General features: G+C 31.9%; 1 protein-coding gene across 1 annotated transcript; it reads right to left on the minus strand.

Moving 5' to 3' along the window:
• Positions 1–319: 319 nt before the first annotated feature.
• Positions 320–22,592, minus strand: LOC127715844 (uncharacterized). The gene is made up of 6 exons (XM_052221975.1): positions 22,418–22,592; positions 9,709–9,818; positions 7,826–7,913; positions 5,930–6,034; positions 1,982–2,145; positions 320–331 (listed from the first exon to the last, which is right to left on the minus strand). The coding sequence occupies exons 1-6, from the start codon at positions 22,536–22,538 to the stop codon at positions 320–322; spliced, it is 600 nt and encodes a 199-aa protein (XP_052077935.1). The 5' UTR covers positions 22,539–22,592.
• Positions 22,593–23,493: the final 901 nt, after the last annotated feature.

Here is a 23,493-nt window from a genome sequence, read left to right on the forward strand (position 1 = left end):
AAGGTAAATTCTAAAAGGGGAGATCCTTAGCACTCGAGAATTCTTCCAGGATAACATTTAGTAGTATCATTTATCTTTAGTAGAAGTACTATTATATCTATATAAGTAATTCTTCACTTTTTACTCGAGAGTTTATGAGTAAAGAGTCTCCATCGTTTTTACTTTATCATTATCAGCATTATCATTGTAAGCATTCGACACATCAGTTTGTTTTACTAGTAATTACAATCTTGAATATTATAACTAAAAGAAGACAAACACATTTTATTTGATATTTTATATTGAAGATATGATGTTTCTATGTACCATTTCCTCATCATTAGCAAGGTATCTGTAAAAGAAATAAAAAATATTAGATTATGCTTTTCAGCTCACTTGACCCACATGAAATGTCCGTCCTGTCCTAGTCAGACAAGTTAGATTATATCATCTCTTCTTGAACAAATCTAAACAAAATTTGGCAGGAAATATCTATGGAAGATATTTCATAAAATCGGTGAAAGACATGGCTATCATTCAGTCGATCAGTTCAGAGACAATCATTCAGTCTGATCAGCCTTTTTTCATAAAGATAAATATTCTAATCAATATCTAAATTCAAATCGATTATGTATTAAAGGCGGATCAGAACTTAAAAAACAATCAAGTACGTTGTCGTCGGAGAATATTTGTTGTTATTATACTTCACGTTAAAATTCCATATTTTGATTGGCTGATACGAGGATGTTAATTTACTCTATCACATGGCTGAGCGGGTGACAATTTTTTTGAATGTCACCCTCTCGTCCAGACCAATCAAAAATCGATAAGTTTAAGGACAATGAATTGAATTTACATCAAGTTATTGAAGACAATGCTTAAGTTCTACATTTTGGCTCAGATTCTATTATTTGACTGTCAAAATAAAAAAATAAAACATCTTGCTTCAATTCTGTTGCTTTTTCTAATACCAATAACGTTGATATGTACCTGACGTCATATAAAATACTTTTAAATAAAATTCATCTGTAAAAGACAATAATGATAGGACATTCAGTATAATAAATTAAATAACACATAGCTGAGAGGGTGATAGAGCAGATTGGTACCCCTCGAAAAAGCATTGTCAACCTTGGCTTCGCCGCGGTTGACAATGTTTTCTCAGGGTAACAATCTGCTCTATCACCCTCTCAGCTATGTGTTATTTATATATTAACTGTTTTATTGCATTGCACTTTTCACCCCTTATCTACGTTGATGATAAAGCGACAGAAATTACAAAATTCGCCTAGGATGAATTGATTGATAATTTCCTCTGAATTTATATCACATTATCTTCCAAAATTAACAGTGTTACAGTTCCATTAGCATACTTTGAGGTTCAAACAATATTATGGCTATGTCTTAAAATCACAGTATGACAGCTACATTAGCATACTTTGAGGTTTAAACAATATAATGTATATTTCTAATCAGATCACCAATTTATAAACGTCTGAGAACATCCAAAAATGCCTATAGAATTTGTTTCGAATACAATTATTTCAGTTTGGTTAGAGACGGTATTTGATGCAAAATTTTATAAAAACATGTACAGTCTGAAATTTTGTAATAACATGCTTTCAAGGACAACATGTGTTGAAAATATTGTATCTTTACGAAAATTTGTAAATCTGTTAACAATTAATATCGGTATTTCATCTAAATATTCAAATTTAACTTGAATTAAAGAATTTAAGATTGTTATCATGTACAGGCAAATTGTTTCTACTTTTCTTCGAACCACTGAACATCAAAATCATAGATTCGCGAAACTTCCAAAATTTTTCGAACATTAAATATAAAACATAAAAGGTAAAAAAATGGCCATTTTCTATTCACAAAATATTTAATCAGTGTCATGCATATCGTACACACACATATACATATGAACAAACGCCAGATTGCAAAGTGTTTGATTAAAAAAATCTTTCACTTGGATATTTTGTCTGTTTATACTTACAATTGGAACCTCGCATACAAATAAGTTTTCGCTGTTACATTCCACTAGTAACCATTTCTTTTTATCCTTTGAAGAACCATCAAATGCAATGTTTACGCAGTATCCCTTTTCATCACCGTCACACCTTTCACCAACACTACAACCAGCTGTACCTTCAGCTTTTTCTACAGATTAAAGAGATATCACATAATAAATATTAGATTAGATATTGTCTTCACAAAGCATCTGTTGTGTTACTGCTTCCGTACACCTTGATTTTGTTTTCAGGAAAGCAGCGGAAATTTTGCATCCGTGCATGTTGCAAAATATATATCATACAATTTCGGAGAATATTGACGGGTCCGCACCACTATTCGTAAATGTTCGGGAATCAGGTACTTGCCCATACTTTAATTTGTTTAATGTAAAACTTTGGTAATGTGATAAATAAAGATACGCAACATGGCAAAATTATTATAAAACAAATGTATGTTTTGTTTTGCGCTGAATATCATTTTTATTTTTCTACTGTATGTAAAACTCTTGCCCTTTGTACTCCTAGATTTAAAAAAAAAACACATGTCATGCCTGTATGTATTAGCAAAGCCAAAACATTATAAGTCAATTTGAATGAAGTATTTCTTTTTTTCATCTTCTAGTCCAGAAAGAAGTCTCCTTCGTGTTTATTTTAATTTGTATTCTTCTTTCATATAAGAACATTTGAGGGAATTTAATGAAATTCCTATATAAAACTGGACTATGTTGTTGACGAACTACTGTGATAAGTTGGACAGTATACATACATAATATTACAATACGTGTCAGTAGATGTGTTAAAAGAAAAAAAAAGACGAAAACAAATAGTGACACTAAAAGTAAAGATTGAAATACAAGATCAGTAAACGCAGGTATTCAGTAAAGTTATGTAGTTTTTGACCCTTTGGTGATAATCAGTTTACATTGACGAAACGTTTGTTTTAATTTTTTACATATATGTTGAAAATAAATTATGTCAAGCTTGTTAAATAATCATTTAAGCGCTATACTATTTTCTTTCGGTTGCTTACAAAAGAAATATAATCAAACTACATTATTTAACCTCTTTAGTGTGATCATTCTTAAAAAATAATTTACACGATGACTTGAGATGTATTTTTCGAATTCATTCGGAATGTGGGTCCTCAATGTCCTTTAACCTCGCATTTTATTTGATCTTTTAACCTTTTGTATTCGAGTGTCACTGATGAGCATTTTGTAGACGAAACGCGCGTCTGACATATACTAATTATAAACCTGGTATCTTTGTGGAGTTTATTGATTTCAATTGCAAAACTTCGACTTAAATCTGTTTTGACACTTCAACTACGGTTTTGAAAAGTTTAGACTAAGAAAGCTGCTAAGTAAAATCACTTGAACTGATCTTTATTGTAATCCTTATGTGAGCCACTTTTATATTATTTCATGTATTGAGATAAAAAGGATTGAGTAACGCCAAAAACAGTTTTATAAAATGCAGTTGACATATATAGTTTTAATATAATATAGTATGTACTGCACATTCGTACTTTAAGAATATTGTCAGTTTTGTTGATCATAAATTGCACCTCCAAGGATAAATTTTTAGCCAATTACTAGCTGACCCTGTTGAAGTTGATTGGATAATTTTATTAATGGCAAATGCAATATTAAATCATATAGGGTAATTACCATAACATGTATATATGCATTGCAAGATGTTTAAAGCAACTAACTCATAGGTGGTAAATAGAAAGGTACTTAATGACAATGACTCTTGTAGTTTTCTTCTTCTTGGGGGTGGGTGGTGAGGGTTAGGTTTTTTTTACGTTTTCAAATTACTTTGAAAAAGAATTGCGTCTTATCAGTAAAATATTCAATAGAAACTGGGCAACCGATCTGAATAACTACGACAATATACTGGTCCTCGACTTTGATTCGTATTAAAAAGTGTCTACTCCTAACCTTTTGTCCACAACATGTATACATGATAGGCACTGTCTTGCTCGGGCCAAAAGTCCTAGATGTGAAAACTGACAGAAGACCTTCACTAGATGTATAAAATTAGTAACTATGCATTCCCTCCCAACTTTAATTCGTAAATAATTTCTTACGACAAAGCGTTTGTCCACACTAGTGATGGCCCCTGACATAAGGCTTTCATGGTCAAAAGGCCATGGTTCGTAAAGGTTTGAAAGGGGAGTCCTACAAGACCCTAATGTTTGACATCTAGTGTTATAGGATTATATACTAATCAAAGTTGGGACCGAATATTCTAACATGATTCGATTTGGGACTTCTGATGTCAATTTATATAGATGGATTGAGAATTTTATCATGCTGTTGCTTACAAAGCGAAAGCAGCACGTCATATTAGAATCATTTGTTAAAAATACATATGTGAGAGGGAGTTCCTGGTAAATATTCGAATTGTTTCATCCTAAAAACAAGTATTAAATTCCCCGAATTCACGTGATCAATTGTAAAGTTTATGAATTGTCCGATTTACCATTGCACTTCTGATCTTATATTTTTGTTTTTCAAACTGGTTTTAAAATCGAAAAGTGATTTTCGTTAATGCTCTATCTCGGTGAACAACCAATGTAAGAGATGAAAATATTATTCAACTGTACTCCAAGGAAAATTCAAAATGGCAAGTCCCTTATCAAATGGCTTTGTCTTTAGATGTTTCAATCATACCGTATCGATAAAATTTAATAGAGTTGCTCTTTAAATCTTATTGTCCTTTTTAACAATAAAGTATGCTTAAACTATAAGATCTTTTAAAAGATGTGGACTGTTTTCATTTTGTTAGAATTAAAAAAATCAAATCAAACTAGGTTAGGTTAACACGATTTGTATTTTGACTACTGTCATTTGTTCGTTAATAATCAAGATACACATATTTATGGATCTGAATCTTAAAACATACATTCACCTTACAAAAGGAAATATCCGAATGGACCATATACTAGCGTCAAATCCGACTATAAAATGCATAAGAGTAATAATCAATGGTTTCAAATATTAAGGTCCAATTGTCAGGACAAAATCAATTTGCATTTAAGTCGACGTCTAAAATAATGAAGATATGATTTCTAAAGGTTTAATTACTGGGATATATTTAGTTTGTAGTTTTTACTGGCTCCGTGAACGTTTATATCATGGAATTCAGTTAAGGGTCGTACTACTACTACTAATAATGATAATCAAAATGTTCGCCATATTCAAAATAGAATTACTCAAAGGTACTGTAAATGCAGCATGGTAATTAAAACAAACCAAAGTCCTAACATAAGAAAGGGACATTAACAAGAAATAACAATATGAATCAATTAATTAAAAAGACATTTTTATTTTAATGAATTTGTAGTCGAGAGGTTTTCTCGATGTGTTAAATGACACCGTTATTATTTTATCTGCCTTCCTTGACAGGACAATTCGCGGTAAAATTTGTCAAAAGTCTGATCAAAATTATGTGTTTTATGGTTGGAATTTTCAAAAAAACACATTTATTTAATCGCAAAACAATCAGATGTTTTCAGACGCATTCTTCTCGATTATCCCGTTTTAAATCTTATTCTAATCCAATTTGAATCTTTTGCATGGTAAAATAAACCGACCAAATATTTCTCCAGATCATTATAAAAATAAGGAGATGTGGTATGATTGCCAATGAGACAACTATCCACCAAAGTTCAAATGAAGTGAATATAAGTAATTATAGGCAACCGTACGGCCTTCAACAATAAGAAAAACACATACCGTATGGTCGGCTATAAAAGGCCGCAAGCCCATTCCACAGGACACCGTCTAGACAACACAGGACATTACTACGATTTTGATCCGACACAGAAGAATTTGCATTTACTCATGCGTTCCCTATCTTTTAAGTATCTATAAATTATGGTTTACAATGAAATTTGTTCGGTGAACAACAATTTGCATAATTACCTCCAAAAGATGGGTTTTTGGGATCACATTTCCTTTCGGTACCTTTGCACGTGTACGATGCATCTTTGTCTTGATCGTTACATCCAATCCTCAACGTTTCGGTTCCTGCATGAAAAAAAAATCATTGTTCTATTCAAATTTAAAGTACATAAAGTAAAAGAACATAACAATAAGTTTCTATAATTGATACAATAGCTCCATTTTTTCGGTTGTCCATGTTTTCAAAAGTTTATTATTTGATGGGCGGTGTCGTCTTGCTTTTATAACGTCTTTTTAATCTTTTATCTTTGTACCAACAGCATGATTATGTTTTAACGAAACGAAATGAGTACTTCATCAATGTGAACAACTTTTTGTTGTATAAGACATTCCTTGCAATGAATATTATTTAGCTAACTAAAAGTTTGAAGAAAAACTGGAATGATTTTTCGGCTTTAAAACATCTTTACAGGTTTTTTCATGTACGGGTAATGAGGATAGTGTATGCAATCTGAAGTATAGCCGCGATTTACAGTTTTTGTAAGCATGCTTTTATATTAATTTGAAGTACTTTAAGACTTGATTTCAGTTACTCGTAAAAACGATGAGAATTGTTAAACGGTACTGTTTATTCTGGTTTCGCATGTTTTTATATTCTGTAATCTATTGGACACTAATTAACGACGCAAATTTGTACTGAAGTGTTGCTGTTTGTTCTTTAATGTGCTGTTTTTTAATTCATTGGCTTGAAATCTAAATAAAGTTGTTGATGATTTACCACCGAAAACAATGAAAATTGGTTTACCAGTTTTTAAGGGATTGCTGCACATTTCTTTATAATCGAATATTCATTATCTTAAACATGATCATTCGTACACAATTACTGTAAATAAAGTGTTTAATTTTGTTTTTATTTTTACATTCTAAAACCAAAATAGCTGATTGATTAACTGTGTAGACAATAAGACTGGTAAAACACTTCTAATGCCGAAATTGTTGAAGTAGCTGAACAGTTAACCATTTATGTTGTATTAAATCTTTTCGATTTAAGAACAACTGAAGACCTTTATCAGTGTCAGTCCCTTTTCAAAATGTGATAAAACAATGAGTTCTTTGTGTGTTAAAACACTCATTGTTTTGTCATATCTTGAAAAAGAACTGACACGGATGAAGGCCATTTGTTTTATTATTGCAACGTGCTATGGCAAACAACGCCGTAGATATTGAACGAACGTGTCAGATCCCTGAAAGAACGAATAAGGCATCCACAATATAAAAAAAATACCTCGGAATGTACACACTGATACATGTAACAAAGGACAATTTAACATTTGCATTTTTTTCAAATGAAACAGGAAGTGCGAAATGTACCCACGTGTAATTGAACAATATTTCATTGAAATATGTAAACCAAAGCTTGGCGCTTAATGCAAGAATCCTGAAATGTAACCAACAATTAAGTCACGTTAAAGTCTCCTCGAGCGCGCCGTTTCACTTGTTTATGTTGCCAGAATATCGATAAGTTCTTACAGAAGGACGAAAGCGCCAGAGAAAAAAAAACTATCGTTTTTTTTTATTTATTAATTATAAAATGTCTAGATAATAGTCAACGATCTTTCCTACGAGGGTGTTTGGTCGATATGGAAAAAGATACATATAAAGACATTGCAACTTGGCTAATATGTGTTTATGATTTAAAGGGTTAAATAATCTTTTCCTTTTTAGCTTAATCCTAACTGTTAAATATAAACAGAAAGAGCTTCTTAAATTATCTCCATAGACAGAATTATTTTCATACTGAATCAAGCTTTAAATATACATTGTCAGCTGTTATAATTAAAATGATGTAGAAAACCACAGCTATACATTGATAATATAACAGAAAAAGTACAGTAATGCTGTTATAAATGAGATTACCTAGTTTCAATTTTGAACGAACAGATCTATCTTCAGCAATGCTACCAGGACACCACAGGTTAGCATTCGTAGTTTCCGAACATTCAGCCTAGAAAGTAAAATTAATTTTAAAAAATGTATGGCTTCTTTAAACTTAATGTCATTGTAAGCCACGTACTGAACTGATGATACACGTTACTAATATAGAAAAGAATACAATGACATTTCTAATTCTCAAATATTGAATGTTAAACTGCTTTTTTAAGTCAAGAACCATAAAAATGATACCTTGAAGAGGTTTTGACCAAAGAAGCATATACAAAATGTGTTTATTATTGGTCCAAAATTTAGAGAAGAGAGCGAAAAACTACTATATTTAAAGTTATACTATATACCACAAAGTATATATCACCAAATCGATACGTTTTTCCAGGGCTTGCATTTCTTATATTGAATTCCTTGATAGAGTGTTGCTGCTTGAAGGAAACTATTGAACCAAGAGTTCCAAATGGTGAATTTGAAATCATTTCTTCGAAAATTATACGGACGCCATCACGAGATGGTAAAGTGTTATAAAATATCTGTGTCACAGATTAAGCCAGATAGGTTCCATTTATATATAGTTCTTAATGAGGATTTTTGTAAAGAGTAGGTATCCAGTATAAAGATAATTGATTTTCGTCGTACTTTTTTGTGTTACATACCAGAGAAGAGGACGGATTTTTGATTTTCTAACATCTCTTTCAAGAATGGTATAGGTGTACTAAGTGTATGTGGGATTCCCATCTTTTTTGTGAAGTCCCAGTTCTGTAGTGAGACATTCCAAATAATGGTTGTTGTATATAAAACAATATTGTTGAGGATTTTGTCTGGTGGAACAACATGATATGTGTCCAGAAGGGAGGATACAACATCCACAACCTCGGGCTTCTTGAAAGGATAAGAAAAATTGTACATCGTAGATTTATTATCAATTTTACTTCCATACGAAAATGAAATAGGCAATGTGAAATTAAGCCGTTCTTTGCACTTTCTAGAAAAGTCGGATGATCTGTAAATTTACCGATTATGACCTATTCCCGATTGTGACACTTAAGTTTGGATTTGTATGGTTGGTGATGCACGCATAGCGGGAGGCAGATACCATGTCAACACATCCGATCTCGCGCCTTGTAGAGTTCATGCGATTCCCTCATAGTTTGTTTTTTTTTCAATTTGAGATTTTAACATTGGTAAATTACTATTGCCTTAAATTTAGTATATTAATTACTTCTATTTTGAAATATTTTCATTTTTGCATTTCAGACAGTTAAAAGCAACACATTTTATACACCTGTACAATGGAGGAATTGGTGTGTCCAGTTTATTTTAAATCTTCTTTTGTTTTTATACGAGACACATTAAAAATGTTAGACGTAAATAATTATATATTATTTCTAGTCTTATTTTTTCACACAAAAATAATTTCCACCATTTTTACATGTATGCAATCTATCCTGGCATTCAAGTCAAGCCAAATAGACGTATTAATGAATTTTGTCAAAGAAGTAGGGCTTATTAGTATGTCACCTGGATTAAACACACACACAGAAGAGTCATTTTCTAAAAGTCTCAAATCGTTATGAAATTTCAAACTTTGTGCCTTTATGCGTGCAATACACAGTACGACAGTTTGTTTTTGTCCTAGTAGATCCAACCATTATAATATAGCGAAATATTGCACATGTAACCAAATTTTAAAATTACATGTATAAAGATTGCGCAAAATACAATAAATAGAATAACCAAAATTGTATCGGAAATTATTCTGTGTTTTTCCTTTACGAAACAAATGAAAAGTTCACTAATTCAGGAAAATGCAGAGCTTGGCGAGGTTCTATAGATTAATATTTTAGTGTACTTACGTCCGCAGCCGTAAAAGAGGCCTGTCCACGTCCAGCACGGAAACACTTATTACTAACACTTTGATCGGGTACCTGCACATAACCGGCAGGACAACGAGGTACACATGGATCTAGAGGAATAAAGATTTAATTCAGTTGGAATAAAATATGTATACTTCTGCCATAGTATGCATCAACTTAAAATACATTATGCAAACTATTACTATTAAACAAGATACTGTGAGATATCCAGCTTGTCAGATGACTTAAGCATACTCTTATTAGAATTCATAAATCTTTCATTGAAGTAGCAGAATGGAATTTACTTAAATACAGATTTTTACTTGATTGAGAATCATGATTAGCTGACATGAATTAAATGAAAACACTATTGGCTGTTTTGTCGAGTGGTGAGTGGATAATAGACAGCGAATTCAGACATTGTTTGATTACATATTATTCATGATAATCAATGCTGAAAAAAACTATAGTCGTGGTTTTCATTTTTTATATTATGAAAGCATCGATTGATTTTATAATCATCTCTCTAGATTTTATATCTACGAAAATTTTTATTGAAATCGAAAATGGTAGTCAAAGAAGGGGATTCAAAAACTTAACAATATTCAATAATCTGTTTCTAGGTTGAGTTTTATGTACTGTTTTCATCGTTTTTCGTTTTTGCCTTGCTTTTGTCAGTTTGTTTTCGACTAATGAGTTTGAATAATCCTTTGGTATCTTTCGCCTCGATTCTTTAAAATTGAATGGAGAAAGTTTTTGATACTAGCATAAAGCACAAAAACAAAGGATATGGAGTATGCATCCACGAAACAAAATCAGAACATACACAACACAAAACACACAAAAAGCAAAGGAACAGCGCTTTTATTGCTGTTCTTCATCTAAAAGCCACAGTGATGTCTTCAACACAGAGCAAAATTAGTCCCTTTAGCAGATCCTGCTCCGAGCAGCAGCCGCAAGCCCTTGAACATCGAATGTGTTAGGAAACGCATATCCTACATGCAGGTGAAGTTGGCACATTGCCGCCAAGGCGGAGGTAACCTATATTTTAAAATTAGTATCGTCTCGTTTGTCATAGACTCTGGTACAGAGATGAAAGCTTTTGTCAAACTCGAGGTATAAGTCTAAAAATGAGGTGGAGGAAGTCGTGTCTGTTGTTTTTTTAATTTCTAGTTTTGGAGGATAAATAAATGGAATTCAATCAGAAAAGTTTGGATTGTTAATGGAAAGAACACCATCAATACATCTGAATGTGAAATTAAATGATCTGGCTACTTTGATCTTCCCTATTTTTTACAAGTGTCTGAAGAAACTCCGACACATATGAAATAAGAAGAGGTCGGCAAAGAGAGGCGCATAGTTCGTTCCCTTAGGAATGCCGACGATTTGATGAAAAAGTCTACCTCTAAATTCTACAAACATGTTGTCAATAAAAAACTCTAGCATACTGATCACTTGTTCCTCTGTGTAGTATGCTTTAGCCCCTTGCACAACAACAAAAAAAAACATGCCGCATGGCATCCCAAAGCAACAAATAAATAGCGCACGCTACCATTTCTATATTGAAAAGTATAGTGGATTATTTCTTTTAGACGACTTTTTAATTTCACATGGTGAATGGTGGTATACAGGGTTAAAAAATCAAAGATTTTGATAGAATTATTTCAGAGAAAGATCGAGATTTAAAATTATTCAGAATGTTTTTAGAGTTTTTTAGAACCCACATATGGTAAATACAACTACGCGAGTAAGCAGTTTCACAGTATTTCTGAAGACCTTCTTTCACTGCGGACAGAATTTTTGTCAATCTAATGGACAATTCATTTGTTGAACATGCAGATGAGCCGGTAATATACCGTTATTTGTACGGAATTTTGTGAAGCTTAGGCGAAGTATTGAAATATATGCCTGGTTTCGAGTCTTGTTGTTTATTGGTCCAAGCTGTACCCTTTGCCTTCTTAAATTTTATACATGGCATACCATTCTGAAGTACACAGACTTCTGATTTCCGATATAGGCACATGATTTTCAAAAAAATAGAAGTATTAAATAAAAATGTATTCACTATGCGGTATGGGTTTTGTTCATTGTTGAAGGCAGGTCGGTGACCTATAATTGTTACCTTCTACGTCATTTGGTATCTGGTGGAGAGTTGTCTCATTGGCAGTTATACCACATCTTCTTATTTTTATATTATGCAGACACAAGTTCAGTAACTGCTGAATTATTCAATGTTTAGTTATTTTATAGAATTTTTTCATGAAGATATATCAACACTGTGATCATACCGGTACACAGTAAAACCAAAAGAAATATTAACGATCAAAATTATGTATGATAAAATTTTGTGTGTAACTGTACACTAAAATTGCTAATTCTTTTTTTATATAGATATAAGAAGATGTGGTATGAGTGCCAATGAGACAACTCTCCATTATATAACTATATATTAGCCTATGACTCCAAAACTGCTTAACTCCTATATCAATCGCTAACGGATTTTTAATAAAAAAAAATTAACACTCCTAATTGGCATGATTAAACGCGGAAAGCGCTTTGTTTAGGTTCTGTAGACTTATAAATTCAGATTCAGATTCAATATTTTCTTATAGTCTCTCATTTTATATTACTCATATTTAATACAAAACAATATATGCAAAGGTAAAGCACACCACACAATGATTGGCACATCGTAAGTCCAATAAAAATACAATACACAATGATTGGCATATCGTAATGTAACTGAGCGATATAGATTTTGATAATATTTTAGATTGACATTTAGTTTGGAAATTATTTTTACTCTTAAAAATTACTATTTAGTGGTTAAGATATTCAAAGAATATATAAACAGACGACAAAGACAAAAATAAATAGATTTTGATTTTATTGTGAAAAGAGATTTTTGAAACTCTCGTAGGTAAGAGATGACTGTGATTGCGCAGATAATAGCGTGGGTAGTTTAAAGAGAGGTTGACAGTAATTCTTTGTCACTGACAAGTTTCTTTGTAACACAATGTGACTTGTGAAATGTAATGTTGGAAACAGAATTGTGAAGATTCAAATATTGTAAGTTGAATCATGATTATGTAATAGGAGAGTATGATTCTTCTTACAAAATCATCTTTGTCTCCTCCGGGAATCGAACCCGGGACCTCTGTATTACAAGGCAGCGCGTTAACCGACTGAGCTAAAGAAGTACTTCCTTAGCTCAACCGCTTACGGCTGACTAAGTATCTACCACTAAAGGGAAGCAATCCCGTCACACTTCCCACACCTCAAGAGTCATCATACCATTATGACTCTCACACAGATACCCTAGCTAGAAATCCTCTCTAACTACTGTTGGTTTTTTTAGTTGGGTGTCAAATGTGTGTGAGAGTCATAATGGTATGACTCTTGCGGTGGGGGAGTGTGACGGGATTATGAACTTATTTCATTGTTTTAAACAAGTTGTTATCATAGTGAAGTTTTGAGTGAGAAACGTACCATTTGTAGCATGTCGTTTAGATGAAACACGATAATTCATAGTTTATAAAGTAATTACGCATTTAAGACAGTTTTAGAATAAAGATATAGAAGTTATATAAGTCATTATCATTCACAAGTTATAAACTTAGTTATAAAATATCTGTTTTTAGATTTTATAATAAGTACGGAATAAGGTACGTTACATATTGGGAATTGTTATGCAAATATTTTAGAATTAAGGAATCTTGATCAGTTGTGTGTTTTGGTGAATCAAGATTATTTTGATAAAATGAGAGAAAAAAAAATGAGAGAAAATCTGAAATAATATCTTTATTACTCTGAGAGAAGTACCTATTTTGAACTATAAATGTTATTTGCAAGTGTCATAAGATAATTGTGATCAACTATGATTGTCAGAAAGATTGATAAAGATTTGTGATTATTCGCAATGAGATGTCTACTCTCACCTTACTTAGGGTATGTGTAGTAATTATATTTATCAACCATGCCTTCCTAGAACTGTTAATACAAATTAAGTTTACTGCTATTGATAGTGTATGCTTTATTAGTTTAGCAGTTAGTTGTAAAATGTTTGGTATTTACAATAATAAAATGTTTAGTCATGTTTTTGAAGTACATGACGTTATTAAATCAATATTGATAAGGGGAGATAATTTGATAAGGGAGATTATATGTTTTAGAATATGTCATTTCTGGAATCATGTCTTTCACCGGAAAAAGTCGTCTATTTCGCACGCCTTTATGACGTCATTTACCAGATAGAAGGCGCGCCTGTATCCCTGCTCTATTAAAAGTTTCCAACACTTTCAAAATCGTCATTCTGTAGGGTAGTATAAAAATAATTTATGTTCCGTAAGTACGTTATCTTGATTCCCGTACGAATGAGGGAGGGTGACCATCTTATTAGATTTTAATTTCCCAAATATTTTGTGCAGGTTACAATCAAACTTTTTCTTCCGTTTGCTCAACATGTGTTGGAAGTGACGATGCCTACATTTTGGTCACGTGGTGATGGAAGTCACATGACAGATTCAACTAAAAACAGTATCCCGGAACTGCCGTATTGGAAATACTTAGAAACATTTTATTTAGTAATTTTATAAGGGAATTCATTATTGAAATTACATTTCAGTAATTGTTTAAAATTTAAAGGACTTGATTAATTATTAAACTTTATAATAAAGTTAAGAAAGGAATTTTTAGTGAGAAAATAAAAAATGCATTCAGTTTATATTGTATAACATTTATATACAGAAATGAAACATACTTATGATCTTTATTTTTGTTTCTTTCCTATTGTATATTAGACGATGCCTAAAATTTATATGAATTGAAGTTTAGAAAGAGGAAGAATATTTATAAATATTCAATGTGAAATTTTTATAAAAGAAGGAAAGTTTATGTGATACAGAATACAATTGTGATAATATATATTGCGGATTTATTCATAATAAACTATGATGATTTACACATCTTATTTTATAACGCCTGTGCCGTTACAGTACGTCAAATAAAAACACACCACACAATGATTGGCACATCGTAAGTCCAATACACACCACACAATGATGGCACATCGTAAGTCCAATAAAACACACTACACAATGTTTGGAACATCGTAAGTCCAATACACACTACACAATGGTTGGCACATCGTAAGTCCAATACACACTACACAATGATTGGCACATCGTAAGCCCAATACACACCACACAATAATTGGCACATCGTAAGTCCAAAAAGAGGGACGAAAGATACCAGAGGGTTAGTCAAACTCACAGATCGCAAAACATACTGACAACGCCATGGCCAAAAATAAAAAGCTTAAAAGACAAATAATAATACAGATGACACAACATAGAAAACTAAAGACTTAGCAACACGAACCCCACCAAAAACTGGGGGTGATCTCAGGTGCTCCGGAAGGGTAAGCAGATCCTGCACCACATGTGGCACCCGTCGTGTTGCTTATGTTATTACAAATCCGGTAAATAGTCTAATTCGGTAGGTCAAATTCGTAAAAAGGGGAGGGTATTGTAGTTACGACATAAGGAACATATTCGATATCATCTGTGAAACAGTTATTCCATAACGGTCAACCAACTCGTGATGGCGTCCGTAAAATTTACGAAGGGATGATTTCAACTTCACCATTTGGAACTCTAGGTTTAATAGCTTCCTTGTGAGCAGCAATCCTCTATTAAGGAAATCATGATAGGAAATACAAGCCCGGGAATATCGTATCAATTGGGAGATATATACTTCGTATGCAGGCGCTGCTGGAATGTTGCTACATAGAAATGGAAAGTTCACAATTGGGAAGCTGAAATCATCTCTTTTGCCGTAAAGTTTGTTTTCAACCGACCCTCATTGTCAATTTCTAGATGTAAGTCAAGATATGAGGCAGATTTCACTGTATCTGTAGTATCCTTTATCTCTAGTTCGATTGGATAGATTCGTTCAACATAGTCACCAAATTTTGTATTATTTATTGAGAGAATATCATCTATATAGCGGAACGTAAAGTTAAAGGATATTGCTAACTTCTTATCTTTCTTCCTTAGAAGTTCCTGTATGAAGTCAGCCTCATAATAATAAAGAAACAAGTCGGCAAGAAGAGGGGCACATTTGGTTCCCATTGGAATTCCGACAGTCTGTTGAAAAACACGTCCTTCAAACGTAATATGTTGTCAATCAAGAAATCAAGCATCTTGATAATGTCAGTTTCAGAGAAATTTTGTTTGAATCAGAGTGATTCTTTACAAAATAGGATTTATCCCTCCCAAGACAAGATACTTGTATCTACGTTCGCCATTCTTTTTAATGAAACAAGTAATACCAACTCTTTCAATTTGCCTTTTAGTTTGGAATGGGGAATACTTGTGTAAAGTGTAGAAAAGTCAAATGTTTTAATACTATTGCAAGATGAGAGAGTCTTAGATTGTATGTACTCTAAAAGATATTTGGAATTTTTTAGTATCCGCATCTGATTCACGCCACCTCTAGAATAGGCAGTTTCACAATAACTTTGGAGCCCGGCTTTGATTGCTGATATAATAGATGTTAATAATTTAGAAAGAAAGAGGGTTCGTGGACCACTTGGAAGACCCAGCAATATACCGTTGTTTGTAAGGACACTTATGTAGTTTAAGTATCCAATACAGTGATGGAAGATCCAGTTCTTCATCTTTGGTTGAAATTCCAAAGGAACATAGAACAAACCTATGAGTATCCAAGATTTCCTCTTTGGTAAGTGTCGTGAGGGTATATGTTGAGTTTCCAAATGAATTGTCAATACCTAATACACACGACACAATGATTGGCACGTTTAATATCGTTTTCATTATTTCTTTTACTTTTTAAAAATTACCAAAGTTATTTTCTTTTTAAGAATCATCCCTTTCATCTCACGCATTTCTGGGAAAAAAGAGTACATCTTCTGAGGTACTTTTGACAATCAAAGTGATTGAAATCGGTGATGAAAAGATCGGAAGAGTTGTGTTCATAGTTTCAAATTGTATTCTCAGGTATGGTGGCGAAAAAAAACTTGATATATCAATACTCCATTAATGAAACATGATTAAGTTAAGAAAGATAATATCTTTTTTACAGTTGAAAACAAGAATGCCTCCCTAGATTTACTTAGACATGGTTTCCTTCAAGAGTATTTCTTTATTCAAGCATGGATATTCTATTTTAAACTCATCTTTGGATCATATTTTAATTTTTGATAAAAATCAATTAACACTGAAGATGAATAGTTGTCGGATGTCATGTGGTTATTTTTGTTTCAGAATCTTACAAAACAGTTTTTGTTATATTGCCAAAAGATTGAAGAAGCAAATGTTTTTGATACTTCAATTTTAGAAGGTGTGCTGCTTTTTTGCATCTTCTTTTTTGTAATCATTTTTAAATTCAATAATCTTTAAAGGAAGAGGTAGTATAATTTTTATTGAAGTTTGACTTAATAATTTCCAGAAAATGCACTTTTTTAACAACATGAAAATTCAGTAACTATATTTTTATCTAAATTGGTGTACTTTTCATTGGGAAATAAATAGCAATATAATTGGGAACAAACAAATTAATTTTACTGTAGAAAATGTTCAGGTCTGTTCATTGTTTCAAAGCAAAATACTGATAATTATAAATTAGGCAAAACAAATTATTGACTATTTTTTACAAGTAAAATGGACAACTGCTTGCATTTTGTTATATATATTTAATGTGTTGTCTTGGCTATGAAATTTATAATTCCTTTATCATTCAACTTTAACTCATAATATACTGAATAATTTTATGTAGTGTATATCATAAGTAATAATAGGTTTACTATTGAGGTCAAGAATTGTGTATTGAGGTGTGTAATTATTGAATACAAGAGATATTAGCCGTGGTAGATACAGATTGGTATTAAAGTGGAGGTGATTCCAATAAATACTCACTTCCTTGATTCATTTAATTAAAAAATCATTTCTCATCTCCTTAATTTCATAAGATACTAATAAAATACTTTTATAATTCTTATGATCTGCTTAAATTCAATATGTTACCTTTTCACATTAATTCGTAAATAGTTATATTGTAAACATTTTGATTTACAAAAGAACTATATGCAAGTGTATTATATATAAAATGTAGTAGTAATTTGACTTCTCTTTTCTCAAGGATGTTTGCTCCTCTTATTTTTGAATTTTTGCCAGATTTTCGGAATCCTCTGGTTTTATCAATGTATTGCCTTTAAAAGAATTTGTCCGCTAACCCATACTTTTCTTATCACAATTTTATTACATATAGTTTAAAGAGCCATATTTGAAAATCTCATAAAATCATTGTTATTTTTTTCATAGTTTTTGAAACATAAAGCGGCCAATGTTAACGGTATAAAAAATCTAGAGAGAATCGTTTCCCGCTAAATTTTCAATGGCTTATATCTCGAAAAAAAGCATACGGACCTTTCATTTTTTTCTGATTTTTTATTTCCTTTATTTATATACTATCATTTTTAGCAGTCTTTTAAAAAGCTTGTTATTTTGAAACAGAGTAGCGAACATCCTTAATTTAAGGGTAAATGATATGTCAAAACTTGGCAGTAGATGATTAAAATGGTGTTCTCACTTTCTGTAAGTCATAAAACAGAACATAAGGTGCATGAGATGACTTCAATTCTGATTTCTACACCATCTCAAAATCCGATGTCATCAATTTCATCACATACACCTATCATGGCTTGTTTAAAAATTGGAAAAGATCAGGTGCACACAAAAAAAAACTATAGATCTTTCCATACACCACTTTCCCGACTATCCTCATGCCTTAAGCGTTTTTCAAATTTCCGAAATCTGACTATTTCAACTTAGGTTTCAAGCAAGCATTTGTCACGTGAACTTTCAGTTTAAAATATTTTGTTTGTGGTAATATAACGATTTATGAGTCATGTCGGTTCAGGTTAAATAGTTGAAAAAAAAATTATGAGAATGATTTTGTCTAAACAGATTTTTCTTTGTGTAAAGAATTTTTAAAACACGTCATCTCGACTTTTTTTTGTGACTCAATGTAAGGGTTGAAAGACCATTTTAGTTCTAATACACCAGTTTACCAACCCGTGGTAAATTCATTATAAATGCAAGCCCCATGAATTATTTCTGTTCTTATGGGACACTTAAGGTATACAAAAAATTGGATTGACGCACTCCCGATCAAGGCAAATATGTTCTGTTCTTTTCATTGAACACACTACAAATATTGACTGTAAGGCTAAAAAACCAAACAAGTGAAATGTTTGAACAATTATTCAATTACAGGCGGTTAGAAAGATGTTCGTAAGGTTTGTTGTAGCACACACTTTTAATCCTTTCCCTTTCAAATTATTTTTTAATTCTACTAATGGGGCAATTTTAAATTAAACTGGCACTAGTTGGTACCGCTAGCATTTTTGAACTGGTATTATTGTAAATAAATAATGATTTACTTACTGAACAAATTTTAATAAATCTGAGTTTTATTTCGGATATCGTGCTTTTACAAACTTACTAAATCGTTTGTATATATGTTTCCGTATTTATTTATCACTGTCTACAACATGAAGTAAATTGGGACTTTCAAAACAAATTGCAAGGTTGGCAAATCGAGGTTTCAGAAACTAATGCATTCTGGGTAATATTTTCAAAAGTATACAACAAAGCGTCGTGATTGGTTAAAAACGTCCTAAACAATTGAAATTCAACCAATGACGTTGTTTTTATTTTGGGGTACGAAGAATAAGATTACCCATAGTCCTTTAGATTCTGAAACGGCCTATTAGCTGACATACAATATATTGAATATTATCATCCTTCCCCACCGCTATATCAGCTTCCTCAACATGTATCTGTAAAACTCGTATCCAGTTAGCGCGTACAAGTGAGGAGACATTATCAAGTGAGCAGGACTTATCAACAAATTCTCCCAACATATTGCCTTGTATTGTAATGGTGATAAGTCACCAAATAAATTCTTTAAACAAAATAAATTACACTTGCAGTACATATTTTACAATGAACCATTTCTTTTTTCCTAAAATTACTTTACATTCTGAAACGAGATGTTGATAAAATGGTGTCGACGGCAGTCTTGATAAGTTCTGCCGGGACTACTTTTTTCAGAACTGAACTATTTGACCTAATTTGAACTATTGATCTGACCTCTATTGAGATCCATCTATCGATACAAATGTCAACAATGTAGTTGGAAAGCAAGCTCTTAGGAACGACCGTTGTTGCTACTTCTTAAGACAACAATGGGACTGATATTAAAGCCTGCCATTCTGAAATTGCGTTAATTTCGCGGAAAAAAATATTTTTGCGGCAATTTGGACATTTTTTTATTTTCTATTTCTAACATGCCATTGGGGTCAGAAATAGATTTCTTTCTATATGTTAAGCATGTGTCTTATTATTAAAGAAAATAATGCCTAAATTGGTCCTTCCTTTAACAATTACGATAATAAATTATTCGAAATTGTCTGTTATTTTTTATTCTTTTGTCATAGATAAACAAAGATTATATAGATGATCATAGATCTATACTATAAAAAAAATTGATAATACGTATCTCAAAGTTTAAAAAAAAATCAAGTCTAACGTTCTGTCACCCCTAATGAAACCCCGTTTTAACTAAATTCCAAAAGAAAGACATTTTTTGACATTGTAGTTTTTTGGTTTTACACATCAATGTCAACATGCATCCGAACAGAATGTACACATATTAAGTGTCATTTAGTGTGTTTGTTTAAAAAAGCAATGGCGAGTTCAACTGTAGTAAATTTGACTGGATTATTTATTCTATTTAAGTAAAATGTTTGACGTTAACTAAAACCTAAGGTAAGGAAATTTTATACTGTCTGTGCACCACCTTAAGATGACTAAAACAAAACGCATACACCTTATCGCTATTTGTCCGCCATTACTGGACATCACACAAGTTCCCGTAAAATTTTGACGTCATAATAGAAAATGTCTGACGCCACAATGGAAAAGTGATTGTTGTATGACGCCAAAAGTTCGAGCGGGACAGATTCTCGGGTCAAGCGGGAATAGCGATAAGGTGTATTCATTGTTGGGAATATCATTTTTTTTTTGTGATGAATCAAGGAATCCTGCAAAAGGTGATCTAAAACATAATTGTTGACTTAGCAATCAGAAACTGCTATGAAGTACTTTTAATATGCATAGTTATTTATTTTGTTTAAATCGAAGAAGGAAAATATGAAATCGAATCTTTCTCGTTCTTATTTATTATATGCGCAAGTTCATGATTATAAACCATTTAAGGTGGTACCCAACACCTTGACTAATATTAATTTGGCTCGTTTAATTTTCAAAAAATTTTGACAAAATGTTTACTTTGACCCTTTGACAAAAATATAAAAATTTCAAAAAATTTGAACCAACCACTTTATCAGAAAAATTTCATTGGTTATATAGCAGTTTGACTAACACTAATTTTGATCATTAAGAAGCTTAATATTTCCTTAACAATACAACGTAATTAAAACGTTTAGCTGATTTTTACAGAGTTATCTCCCTGTAGTGTTAGGTACCACCTTAAAGCCATTGGTTTAGGCTTTTTTATAATTTGAGTCCATTCAGTAGAACTTGCATCATAAGGAATCAATGAGACAAAATTTATTGTTATATTTAGTTTAATCATACAAGGATTGCAAACCAATTTCCTTTTATTTCAAATTATGAAGAATTTACATTGAGAATACTTTGATTATTATCTCTTTTTTAAAAATGTATATCCTATAGGAAAAAGGTACAGCATGCTTTGGTTTCATTTGATATGACTTTTTGGAGGAAACAGAGTCGTTTCAGTTGAAGAAAAAATGACCCAAAAAATGCGGGGGTGGCAGTTTAAATTATTAAAAACATTTAAATTCACAGTAAAACTTATAATAAAAATTGATTAATTAAATGCACATATATTATACACTCTAGATTAAACATTTCATTTTAAATAATAACTATTTACATACAAGAAGGACAATTTACCAACATCTGTCTTTCTCAAATTAACTTCTCCTTTACGAATTACGACTACTTAAATATATATGTGTACTTTTAGTCTTGAAAACAAACAGCATTTTGATGCGTTTCTGGAATTTTTTTATGAAGCGTATGCTGTTCAGCAGTCAGCGAGTAGAAATTTTCTTCTTCTGGTGATATGAAATACTACGATCTTCCAATATAATCTTTAATATTTCTTTCCTTTTTGTATCATCTTCAAATATTATACTCTCATATATGCATTATCATGTACACGAAACATTTTTCTTCCTCTGGTTAATGGGAATATTTTACCCTGCGTATTTTGGCCACAAGGTGTATCCGCGGTTTGATATTTTGATGACGTGTGTTGCCTAGTAATAACAGAGACACTCTGGTAATAACAATTCCCGCGAAATTATTGAAAAAGGAAATTTTGATAAAAAACATTGCTTTGAAAGATGATAAAAATGGTATCTCAATGTGGATTGTATAGATATTGAAAAATATCAGCCCCTCGAAAGAATATGAAGCTAAATGGCTCGTTCGCTACGCTCACTCGACATTTAGCTTCATATTCTGGCTCGCGGGCTGATATTTTTCTATATCTACATATCCACATTCAGATAACATGTACTTATTCTTATTTCACCACTTTATGAGGCGTCATATTATAATTGTATACTTACCTGGAGGCTTTCTTGTGGTTGTAGTTGCTGTAGTGGGAGGATTAGCTACTGTCGGTTTCATCATCAGCATTTCAATCATATTCATCATCCTGCCATCCGCCATTTTGACTGGCATCATCATTACAAATAAGGGCACGATTAGGGGTAAAAATGATCCTATGTTAGAAGATCCTACACCTGTGAAATATAACGTGATAAGTAAGGTAAAACAATTATAACAGTGGGTTTGACTAAATGTACCTCTCTTTCATTTGAAAACACTGCGAAATGTATCATTTAAAAAAATTATATACTGCACGGTTCAGAGCTGTTCCTTTTGAATAGAAACCTGTCAGAAGACAATAACTGTATTTTGACGTTTAGTTGTTTTTATTGATTTCCTAGGGTTTTTGTTTTAATGTTCACTACCCAAAATCACCATTTGGTCATATTTTTTAGATCTATTTTTATTTCATTTATTCATTCTTCATGTTGAAGGTAGACATATCAGTTTCTTCTGCAGGTTACAATACACCATTAGATTTTATGGGCGCAGCCATTTTATGAGCATAACATGGTATTCAGAATTAAGAGTATAGCTAACCCTGATTGGTTGATATGTGCGCCCGTTATTTTTTGTTATTAGAGACTTCGTGCATTCTGCATTATACCAAAGGCCAAATAAATTATTTTCCTTAGCCCTAACGGAACTGCGATGTCTTTTAAACGCTAGGATGAGACACGTATTTTTAAGTGCAAAATTGATAGGCATGGGAGATAAGTACAAATTACGCTAAGAAAAGCAACGCGAACCTATATTTTTTGGACCAAAAAATACTGTTTTAATAACTTTTCTTTAATTCTAGCAAGGTTTCGTTTAAAAAATCAACTTTCTAAAGTCTGTATCTCGAAAAAGGCTATCATTGTCGCCTATGGGGAAATTAATTGTTTATTTCAATCTGCAACTGATTGGTTGACATAGCTTTGAAAAATGGGTTGCATCAAGATTTCTGAATTTAACTTGTGAATAATGTTTGATTTTCTATTAAATCAAGTAAATACGTACTTTTTATGATAATCTATCGAAATAACTATTT

This window comes from Mytilus californianus, unplaced genomic scaffold (assembly GCF_021869535.1).
Source record: "Mytilus californianus isolate M0D057914Y unplaced genomic scaffold, xbMytCali1.0.p SCAF_9, whole genome shotgun sequence".
NCBI lineage: Eukaryota > Metazoa > Mollusca > Bivalvia > Mytilida > Mytilidae > Mytilus > Mytilus californianus.

What these genes read in the sequence shown, in the direction of transcription:
- LOC127715844 (XM_052221975.1), bottom strand. Translation starts at nt 22,538, where the DNA reads ATGATGATGCCAGTCAAAATGGCGGATGGCAGGATGATGAATATGATT. An exon ending in AACCACAAGAAAGCCTCCAG is followed by an intron (nt 9,819 to 22,417) that starts GTAAGTATACAA and finishes TTATTCCTCTAG; the next exon opens with ATCCATGTGTACCTCGTTGT. An exon ending in TCGTTCAAAATTGAAACTAG is followed by an intron (nt 6,035 to 7,825) that starts GTAATCTCATTT and finishes TTTTTCATGCAG; the next exon opens with GAACCGAAACGTTGAGGATT.